A 10,675-nucleotide genomic window follows, 5' to 3' on the forward strand; every position below is an offset into this window, starting at 1 on the left:
AGTCCCCAGGTCAGTTTGTGCTTCTGCAATTATACTTCTGAAAGCACCTGAGGGTGAAGCGTGCCCCTGCACCAACCCAGGTGTTCCCTGTTAATAAGATGTGGAATGAACAGGACGCCCTGAGCATGAATATGAAACTCATGGAATACCTTTGACTGGGGACTTGGCTGGAGCTCAGGCGTTGTGTACACATCCCAAGATTCTTTTTGTCCTTGCGCTGTGCTTGGGGAGGGACTTCACTGACTTGAGGGAGTTCATCGCCAGCCACCCCCCGTTTTTGTAAAGGAAGCTTCATGGGCATCCAGCCATGCCTGCTCTGTGGCCGCGTTGTGGCTACACTGCAGAGCTGAGTAGTTTTGAGGCCCACAGTGTGGCCTGGAACACCAAAACTAGTTTCTAGCTGGCCCTTTACATAAAAGGGTTGCGCATGCCTGATGTAAGTCATCCTCGAAGGGAATTCATCTCTGCACGCTCTCTCTCTTTCTCTGTCTCCAGGCACACAGTCCAACAATACCTGCTTGGGTGGGCCCATGACCCTTCTCCCGGGCAGAAGCGACCTCTCTGGGGTGGACGTCACCATGCTGAACATGCTCAACAGGAGGGACAGCAGCACCAGCACCATCAGCTCGGCCTACCTGAGCAGCCGGCGCTCCTCGGGGATCTCGCCCTGCTTCTCCAGCCGCCGCTCCAGCGAGGCGTCGCAGGCCGAGGGCCGGCCGCAGAACGTGAGTGTGGCCGACTCCTACGACCCCATCTCCACCGACGCCTCGCGCCGCTCCAGCGAGGCCAGCCAGTGCGACGGCCTGCCCAGCCTGCTCAGCCTCACGCCCGCCCAGCAGTACCGCCTCAAGGCGAAGTACGCGGCCGCCACGGGCGGACCGCCGCCCACGCCCCTGCCCAACATGGAGAGGATGAGCCTGAAGACGCGCCTGGCGCTGCTTGGGGACCCCGTCGAGCCCGGCGGGGCCCTGCCTCCAGTCCACGTCCCGAGGAGGTGCAGCGACGGGGGAGCCCACGGCTACGGGCGGCGCCATCTGCAGCCGCACGACGCGCCGGGCCACGGGGTGAGGAGGGCCAGCGACCCCGTGCGCACGGGCTCCGAGGGCCTGGCCCTGCCCCGCGTGCCGCGCTTTGGCAGCCTCAGCAGCTGCAACCCCCAGGCAATGGCCCCCACGGCGGAGAAGCGCAGCCTCGTGCTTCAGAATTACACGCGGCCCGAGGGCGGCCAGCCCCGAAACTTCCACTCGTCCCCGTGTCCTCCTAGCATCACCGAGAACGTCACCCTGGAGTCCCTGAGCATGGACGCTGATGCCAACTTGAACGATGAGGATTTCCTGCCGGACGACGTGGTGCAGTATTTAAATTCCCAGAACCAAGCAGGGTACGAGCAGCACTTCCCGAGCGCTCTCCCGGATGAGAGCAAAGTGCCCCACGGGCCCGGTGACTTTGACGCGCCCGGGCTACCAGACAGCCATGCTGGCCAGCAGTTCCATGCCCTGGAGCAGCCCTGCCCCGAGGGCAGCAAAACGGACCTGCCCATCCAGTGGAACGAAGTCAGCTCCGGAAGCGCCGACCTGTCCTCCTCCAAGCTCAAGTGTGGCCCGCGGCCCGCCGTGCCACAGACTCGCGCCTTTGGGTTCTGCAACGGCATGGTGGTCCACCCGCAGAACCCCTTGAGGAGCGGGCCCGCTGGTGGCTATCTCGGGGAGAACAGCAGCCCCTATGGCGGCCCAGAGCACTTGGTGCTGCACAGCAGCCCCGGAAGTGGCACCAGTGGAAATGCCTTCCATGAACAGCCCTGCAAGGCCCCGCAGTATGGAAACTGTCTCAACAGGCAGCCAGTGGCCCCTGGTGTGCTAGACACTGCCTGTGGGGCAGGGATTCAAGCCCCAAAGCTGAAAAGCACTCCCATCCAAGGGAACGGGGGCCAGCTGAATTTCATCCTGCCGGTAGCGCCAAATGAGTCAGCTGGCAGCACGGTAAATGGCATGCAGACCCAGGACCCAGTGGGACAGGGGTACCTGGCTCACCAGCTCCTTGGCGACAGCATGCAGCACCAGGGGGCAGGTCGTCCCGGTCAGCAGATGCTTGGGCAGGTTAGTGCTACCTCACATATCAACATCTATCAAGGGCCAGAGAGCTGCCTGCCAGGGGCTCATGGCATGGGCAGCCAGCCGTCAAGTTTGGCAGTCGTCAGGGGCTACCAGCCGTGTGCCAGCTTTGGGGGCAGCAGGCGCCAGGCTGTGCCGAGGGGCAGCTTTGGTCTGCAGTCAGGACAGCTCAGTGACACAAGTCAGACCTGCAGGGTGAATGGCATCAAGATGGAGATGAAAGGGCAGCCCCATCCGCTGTGCTCTAATCTGCAGAATTACTCTGGTCAGTTCTATGACCAAACCGTGGGCTTCAGTCAGCAAGACACAAAAGCTGGTTCATTCTCCATTTCAGACGCCAGCTGCCTGCTACAGGGGACCAGTGCCAAAAACTCTGAGTTACTTTCCCCAGGTGCTAATCAGGTGACAAGCACAGTGGACAGCCTCGACAGCCATGACCTGGAAGGGGTACAGATTGATTTTGATGCCATCATAGATGATGGGGACCACTCCAGCCTGATGTCTGGGACCCTGAGCCCAAGTATCATTCAGAACCTTTCCCATAGCTCCTCCCGTCTCACCACGCCTCGGGCATCCCTCCCGTTCCCAGCGCTGTCCATGAGCACCACCAACATGGCTATCGGGGACATGAGTTCTTTGCTGACCTCCCTAGCGGAAGAAAGCAAATTCCTTGCAGTTATGCAATAGGCTTTAGGAAAGAAAAGGACTGCAACAAACGTAAATCTATAGGAGCCGAAAAGATTAAACTGACTTTGTTTTGGCTGTTTTTTTTAGTTCTGTATGTATTTTAGCATCTCATCTCACCTACCTGGGATGTGTTTCAAATATATTCCTTTTATGGAAAAGGACTCTGAAAAACCCTAAAGTATTCTAGGGAGAAACTGTCTTCCATTTCAGTTTTGAATCAGTATTGTTACACTCAAACCACACTCTTTTTAAAAAAACAAACAAACAAACTGTAAGCCCGCCCCCTTTTTTAGTAAACCGATGTAAATGTGTGATGTGCATATTCTTTCTTTTAGAAGAGCAGTCGAATTAAAGGATTTGACATGTTTTGCTGTTGCTCAAAGGAAATAGGAGTTGGTGTGCTTGTGACCACGGGGTTACACTTCCAGCTTTTAAGATTCTCCTTTACACGTGCTCAGTGTTTTGTGTTTTGGTTTCTGTTTTTTATTTTAATTCCCACATTGGGCACAAGAATCAGAATATGGATAGCGAGTTTAAGAATCTTTTGTGGTGCATTGTAGCATAGATGGCAGAATACTGATGTTCTCCCCATCCCCAATTCAGTTCAGGACACACTTTCCACAGTTACACAGAAGTGGGAACGTGGGGCTCTTGCAAATGAAATAGGCGCTCACAGTTTCGGTTTTCAGCTCTTTGTGTTCGAAAGTGTGCTTTGGGGGAGGCTGTGTCTGTATGGCTGGTTCTCAGTTACCACATTTGCCTCTCCTCCCACTACTTCCATGAACATTCATTGCTGTTTAACACTGCAGCCAGAGAGAAGGGACAGGCAGGTGGTGACATTCAGCCACGTTGCTACTTCTGTCTGTTCTGGTAAGAAATTAGAGAGCTTGTAGATTGAAGCAACTGGATAGAATTAGTTGGGGGAATATTTGTGGGTTTGTTGTATTTGTTGATTAGTTCCATCTCTTTCCATTATAACTGAGAATGGATTATATATAGCTCTAAGTATATAGGTATTTAAACAACCCCACAAGCAGCTGTATCAGTAACATTTATTAATTCCGCTACAGTGAAGAAGAAATTCTATTCCGAATACCTTATTTTGAAGGATTTATAAAATTTAGTTGTAAAAGAGAAAGCCCACACAATGGGAATAAATTGCTTCAGCCATTTTTAGTGTTTGAGAGCCCTAGGGAAGGTGTTTAGTAGCTGTGTGGATGCCTTTTTTCACACCCTGTCTATTGAATGCTGCATCCATTGACCAAGTTAAATGTTACATGTGGTTAGTCCATAATGTGGACTAGATCTGTACTTCTGTTTTGGATTAAAACATTTAAAGATTTTTGAAGTGCAGCTATGCCCCATGTGCAGTTGATACACATAAAAGTCATACTATGTGTGCACAAAGAGTACATGGATTTTCCAGCATATTGCTTTAAAAATATATAAACTATTAAAATATGAACACCTGGGGCTACCTGCTATATTCTGTCCCATTGACCCCCGGAATTGGATTTATTGCAAGTGATTGATAATTCAATTATGTGGCTTTTCCCCTTTATTCCTGCCATTTCAATTACAGTAGAAAGACAAAAATCAAGTAAAATAAAATATTAGATAATAGAGCGTTAGGACCAGCCCACTTTTCTCATGTTTATGTTGCTTTCATTTGGACCAAGAATCTCTGCATGGAGGTTGATTTGCCGTTGGGGACTTTGGCTAAGACTGTTGGGTTTGCTTTCAACTAGATGTTCCTGAGATGAGCAGAGGGATGCTGCAATTCCCCCTCCATGCCTGCTTGTCTTCCCCCATGTAAGTCGTCTTTGAAATTAAAGGATGTGTCTCCTTTGGAACAGCCCCAGAACAAAAGAAATGAGTGATCTGAGCTTAGGAGAGTAGAGGCTCTACCACTTTTCAGCTGAAAAAGCAAGGCTTTCTCTGTTTCTGAAACAGGACATGATGTTATCACAATATCAGAGATCCAGTCTCACTTGTCCATGAATCTCCATATCTCCAGGTCCTGGTCTTATCTTGTGTGCTCATGATGGTTTGGCTCTATCCCTTTCCAACCCTTGTTTTCAAAGCATCGGGCCTGAGTGTTCTCCACTCCTCCTGAGCAAGGATCTTGGATGGAAGGCACTATGCTGACCTCCTCCATCAATGGGCTCTTCCAGTAATATTCTCAGATGCAACTGCATTTCTCAGTTACCATCGTTTCCTGCATCAGCTTCGTCCTTTGTGGAGGGATGAATGTGATCAGACCCACCACTGTTGCCTTGTGCTTCTGCTCCTTCCTATGGTTTCAGGTCATTTTCTGGGTTTGCCCCATTTTTTTTTCATATTTGCTTCCCTTGCTATTGCTTTTAGATTTGCAGGAGATGCAAGTTTCACCTCAATGGTTGGCTTCTCTCAATATGGAAATTTCAGGATGGAGGAGAAGAGGGAGGGAAGAAGAAAGTATACTCTTCCAGAATTTAAATGATCTGTCGTGGCAGTTCAGTGGAAGGAAGGTCTTTTGAGGTCACTTAGAAGCATCCTTTTGGGCACCTTTGGGGATCTCTGTAGGCTAGGCATCTCATATCTTGAGACCCATCTCCAGCCTCCAAGCCTCTCTCCATTTCTCTAACCTATGTATTTAGAGCGAGAGGACCGCCTCACTAGTGTCACCATCCTGCCTTTTATAAAAAACGCAGGCTCACACCTGGTACTCCTACTTAATGTCTGTGTCAAACCTTTTATTTTTCTAACCATTTTTGTTTTATTTTTCTGAAAAAGTTAACCCCTCCCAACTCCTCACACATTGGCTCTTCCTCTTGAGCCACAAAGTTTTGATTCTTGCGATGTATGTGCCTTATTTTATGTTAATCTTGTCAATGAGAGGGACCAGTTGGTGTTGCCCAGTCAGCACTCCAAGGCTGTGCATGCACTGGCCGGAGAGTGCGCGATGGTAGCAGAGTCGGGGCTGTCTTGTATCCTGGTTTCCTGTGTTGTTTTGAACTGATAGGAGGATGTTCTCTTCTGACAAGTTACCCTTGTGTATCCTGCAGATGTGTAAAATAAAATACAAGTTCATTTTTTTCACCTTTTTTAGATTTTTAAAAAATAAAATGTGTAATCCTTTTTTAAAAGAAACACATGTAAATACATTTAAGTATTGTAGGCATAGTGTTCTGATGTGACTGGCCCAGGTGTTCCCCGGAAAAGCCTGCAGTCCCAGTGATCTTGCCCACCTCAAGCCCGGGGCTGCAGCCCAGCCACAGATGAACTCTACCTTTGCTTTCAGAACCACTTAGTCCTTTTGTAACAAAGAAAAAAAAATGTTTCTTACAATGTCAATAAAAAATTCTTTGTACGGAAATTCTTACTGGGTTGTTTATTAAATGCATAGTTGAATGGAAAGAGTGCTTTCTTTGCAAACATCCAGGCCTGTAGTTGGATCCTGACCCCCCACGTACAAGCTGAATGGACTTTTGCTGTGAGATCCAGATTCTTTAGCCCTAAACTGGACAATAAGGTGCAGGTACATACATGCTCATGGTGTTGTGCGGTTGTTCACCGGGGGTGGGGGGGCGGGGAGGATACTAGTTGGAACCATTATTGTGTTTCTTACTTGTATTGCTTCGCCACATTCAATGAGGAAGGACGGTGATGGGGTTTGATGTCTAACAACTTAATTTGTCCCTCTTTTTTATGTTATCCTCTCATTTCAGAAATGCCCTAACACAGGTCAACAGAAAACTCTGACATTATAAAAGCCTACTTTATGTGGCTTTTAATAATTGACGTCGGTCAGAATAAGTTCTCCCCTGTGCTTTTCCTGTCGGTATGCAATATTGTTCTCCAGATCACTGTAAACCGCTCCAAAAGCCTTCCCTTCTTCTTTCTAAGTAGTAGCACATGTCTTTTGAGCCATCAGCTGAGGGTGGTGTTTCTGGGAAGAACAGGAGTCCTGGCTCTGGGTATCTCAAGACTACAAGGATGGACGCATACATGTATACGCGGGCACACACATGCACACGTGCGGGTATACACACATTTTCCCCAGGCCTTATGTCCTGCGGGGGATGTACCGTTCCCTGCCCTCAAGCAGGGTTTCTTCAGCCATAGGAATGCTTCATGCTTTCCTGATTCTCCGGGGAGAATTTCCTCCCATCCAATCCAAGAGGCTTTGCTTTTATAACTAGATCCCTTATATAAGGTATCCAAATGAATCCAGAAAAAAAATGAGAAAAAAAATAAATTTATAAATTCATATTCAGGTATAAATTGTCGGCTCAAAAAGAGACATGCCGTATAGCAAATCAAAATAAAAGAAATGAGAGAAATTAGGCTAAGAGAGAGGAAACATAGGGAAGGGATGCCCCCAGGAATGAGGTGGATGACGTGGGCTCCTTCAATCCACATGAGTGGGGGTGGATGGGGCTCCCAGCTTTGTAAAAATGCCTTTTGCAGAGGAAATACAAAGGAAGCAGAGTTTGAGATAAAATGAGTGGCGTTACAATCTGTTGTTTTATAAAGATCTCCTTTAAGTAATTTTGGGAATGTAAAGACTTTATATCTTACGCAAACAAGAATATAATAGAATGCTAAAATGAGATGGGAAAATTTACCTACTGCCAAAATGTCTTATTTGTCCTTTTTTTCTCCTCCCGGGTTTTCTACTTATTTTCTTGGCAGTCTTCCCTTTTGGTTTGACTTTAGAGTATATTTACTATTCCAAACACAGTCTGAGCACGTCTTTCCTTTCATATTAGCCTTTACTTTCTAAAATCTCATTTTACTAACATAGACCTCATTTTACTAACATATGCCTTTTCTACCTATTCAACCTCTTGACAATTTTTCAAAACAGTAATAGACTCTAAATTGCTTTTAAGCTTTTTTCTTTTATTTCTTTTTCTTTATATGTATATTTTATTGCATTTTAGGTTTGGGGGTACATGTGAAGAATATGCAAGATTGTTGCATATGTACATACATGGCAGTGTGGTTTGCTGCCTTCCTCCTCATCACTTATATCTGACATTTCTCCCCATGTTATCTCTCCCCAGCTCCCCATCCTACACTGTCCCTCCCCTAGTTCCTTCCCACAGACCCCAGTGTGTTATGCTCCCCTCCCTGTGCCCATGTGTTCTCATTATTCAACACCTGCCTATGAGTGAGAACATGCGGTGTTTGATTTTCTGTTCTTGTGTCACTTTGCTGAGAATGATGGTTTCCAGGTTCGTCCATGTCCCTACAAAGGACATGAACTCATCGTTTTTTATGGCTGCATAGTATTCCATGGTGTATATGTGCCACATTTTCCCTGTCCAGTCTATCATCAATGGGCATTTGGGTTGGTTCCGAGTCTTTGCTATTGTAAACAGTGCTGCAATGAACATTTGTGTGCATGTGTCCTTATAATAGAATGATTTATAATCCTTTGGATATAGGCTTTTTTCTTTGTATACATTTTGTGGCCACAGACTGGCCCACACTCACCCAACAGAGGTATGGAAATTCCATTCTATAACTTTTCTCACCTGTCCCCAAATCTTGAACTTCACACACTGCTCCCACCTTTCCTCAGCACCCAGTGGTAGGTTATCATGACCCCTGCCTTCAAAGACCTTGCACTGTGTTTCATTAATTCAGCCATGCTGCCCGAGTATCTAGTATTCCATTCTTATTCTCTTATAGGGACTGGAGATGAGGAGATGAATAAAACAGTTCATATCCATGAGCTCCCAGCCCAATGGGAGGGACAGACACGGAAACAGGGTGCAATGGCAACTCATAATGGAAGATGTTCAAGGGGAAGTTCGGCTCGGGGCATTGTCCATCTGACGTGCCTATGGCAGAGCTTCTTAGACATGCTACTATTGGCATTCGGGGCTGGATCATTCTTTGTTGTAGGGGACTGTGTTAAATACTATAGAATGTTTAGTAGTGTCCCTGACCGGTACCCACTAGATACCAGTAGCATCCCGCCAAGTTGCGACAGCTAAAAACATCTCCAAACATTGTCACATGTCCTGTGGCAGGGTAGGGTAGGGGGGAGACATCACTGCAGACTGAGAACCCTGGTTTATGGAATGAAAATGCAAGGAGAGACATTCTGCAGGCAGGGGCCCAGAAAGAGATCCCAGTACAGGCCCAGACTCGGCAGCCTTTGGTCTGCAGGTGACAGATGAAGAAAGGGTAACAGCATCATTGCCAGGCATGGGGTAGCAGGAATAGAGGACTGGGGAAGAAATCCCCAGGATCACTGGCCCCAGGGACCAATAGACACTAAGGCCTGCATCAGAAAGGCTGGAGAGGAGAGGAGAGGGAGATGAGAGAGGCAGCAGAGAGGGTGTGCTCTGGGAACAGGGAGACCGATTCTAGAAGGCCTCTGTCAAAAACAACATCCAGGTAAGTAAAACATGGACAGGAAAAGACAAGATTTAAGAATTAGGAGACCCTGGACAACCACAGGCAAGCATTTTTTCAGTAGCATGGTTGGGAAGAGAAACCAGAATACAATAGAAGAGAATTAAGTGACACATGAAAAAAAATGGGGAATGCAGTGGCCCCTTTCAAGCACCATACCGCATTTCACCCCCTCCAAGTCACCTTCCACAGTAAGACACAACGTACTTCATGTTCCCACTAAGAAAGAACAAGCACTGCTCATTAACTATGACATGGTGCTTTTCAGTCTCCAACAGGCAAGCTCCAATTTTAGTAGTTAACAAGTTGGAAAAAAAAATGCATACCTTGGAGCGTATGAAAGACATTATTTCCCAAGGAATGGAAAGAGATAGCAGATCAAGGAGGGGTGGAGAGGAGGAAAGCTTGAACTTTTATTGTAACTGTTTCTCTTTCTTCCTCTCTCTCCTCCTTCATGGAAGAGGTTTGGGAGGCAGCAGAGTGACTGTTGCTATTTGGCCAATAGGAAAGAGGCAGCGGAGTGGCAGTGCTAGTTGGCCAATAGGAAAGAGGTAGCGGAGTGTCTGTGCTAGTTGGCCAATAGGAAAGAGGCAGCAGAGTGGCCGTGTTAGGTGGCCAATAGGAAAGAGGCAGCAGAGTGGCTGTTGCTAGTTGGCCAATAGGAAAGAGGCAGCAGAGTGGCTGTGTTAGATGGCCAATAGGAAAGAGGCAGTGGAGTGGACAGGGTAGATGTCCTGGTAAACAGAGCCGGCATGGCAACTCCCAGGACCCATGAGATAGCCTGTCCTGGGTGATGAGGCAGAGGGTAAGGACCAGGGGAGGACTGATTGATGCGCTGGATTGGCTGTAGGTCAAGCAACTCACTGAATGCAAAGGTGACTTAGACCTGTGAAGACAAGACCGCCTGGCAATGTGTCAGGAAGGGCCCTGAGCCTGACCTGGGCCTCTGAACTGAATGGGGAGTGAGGAAGTTGTTGGAAGGTGGTGCAGGAAACATGAAGCACTCCACGAAACAGCCCAGGGATCACGCGTCAGTGCCCACTGCCTAGTTCCTGCAGGACCTGGGTTTAATAGAATGGGGGCCAGCCTCAGGGATGGTGGGGGGAGATTATTTTTATCTTCAGGGAGAATAATTCTGTAAAATAGCCTTTGGCAATCACAGGAGCGGCATGCAATGAGAGTGCAGGAGAAGGGCTGGAGGTGGGTGGCGTGGAGAGAGTGCCCTTGGAATCTCCCAGGGCCCACTGCTGCCCTGCTGCTGGGTTTCTGAAGTGGCCAGGCCCCTCTTCCATTCTGCAAGTTCCTACTTCCTTCCTGTAGGAAGAAAACAGGAGAGTGGGCAAGGGAGGGTGCAGAGATCAGGAATAATGCACTCTTCCCTCAGCTTCCTCCCAGCCCCCAGGAGGCCGGTTCCAGCCTCGCCCCTCTAGAGGAAGACTGAGCACAGAGGTGGGATGCTGGGG

General features: G+C 48.3%; 1 protein-coding gene across 6 annotated transcripts in view; it reads left to right on the top strand.

The window, feature by feature from the left end:
• The window catches only part of GLI3 (GLI family zinc finger 3), a 277,297-nt gene extending 271,141 nt beyond the window's left edge, over positions 1-6,156 (top strand). For 3 of the 6 annotated variants that reach the window (XM_032244432.1, XM_032244437.1, XM_032244435.1), the window contains one exon: positions 496-6,156. In XM_032244432.1, the coding sequence (XP_032100323.1) occupies positions 496-2,798 (2,303 nt within the window). In that variant the 3' untranslated portion in view covers positions 2,799-6,156. The remainder of the gene's footprint in view (positions 1-495) is intronic. The other 3 variants (XM_032244433.1, XM_032244434.1, XM_032244438.1) reach the window with 3 other exon arrangements.
• The last annotated feature ends 4,519 nt before the right edge of the window (positions 6,157-10,675 follow it).

The sequence above is a fragment of the Sapajus apella genome, unplaced genomic scaffold (assembly GCF_009761245.1).
Source record: "Sapajus apella isolate SASKATOON/1434 unplaced genomic scaffold, GSC_monkey_1.0 scaffold54, whole genome shotgun sequence".
In the NCBI taxonomy this organism is placed as follows: Eukaryota; Metazoa; Chordata; class Mammalia; order Primates; family Cebidae; genus Sapajus; species Sapajus apella.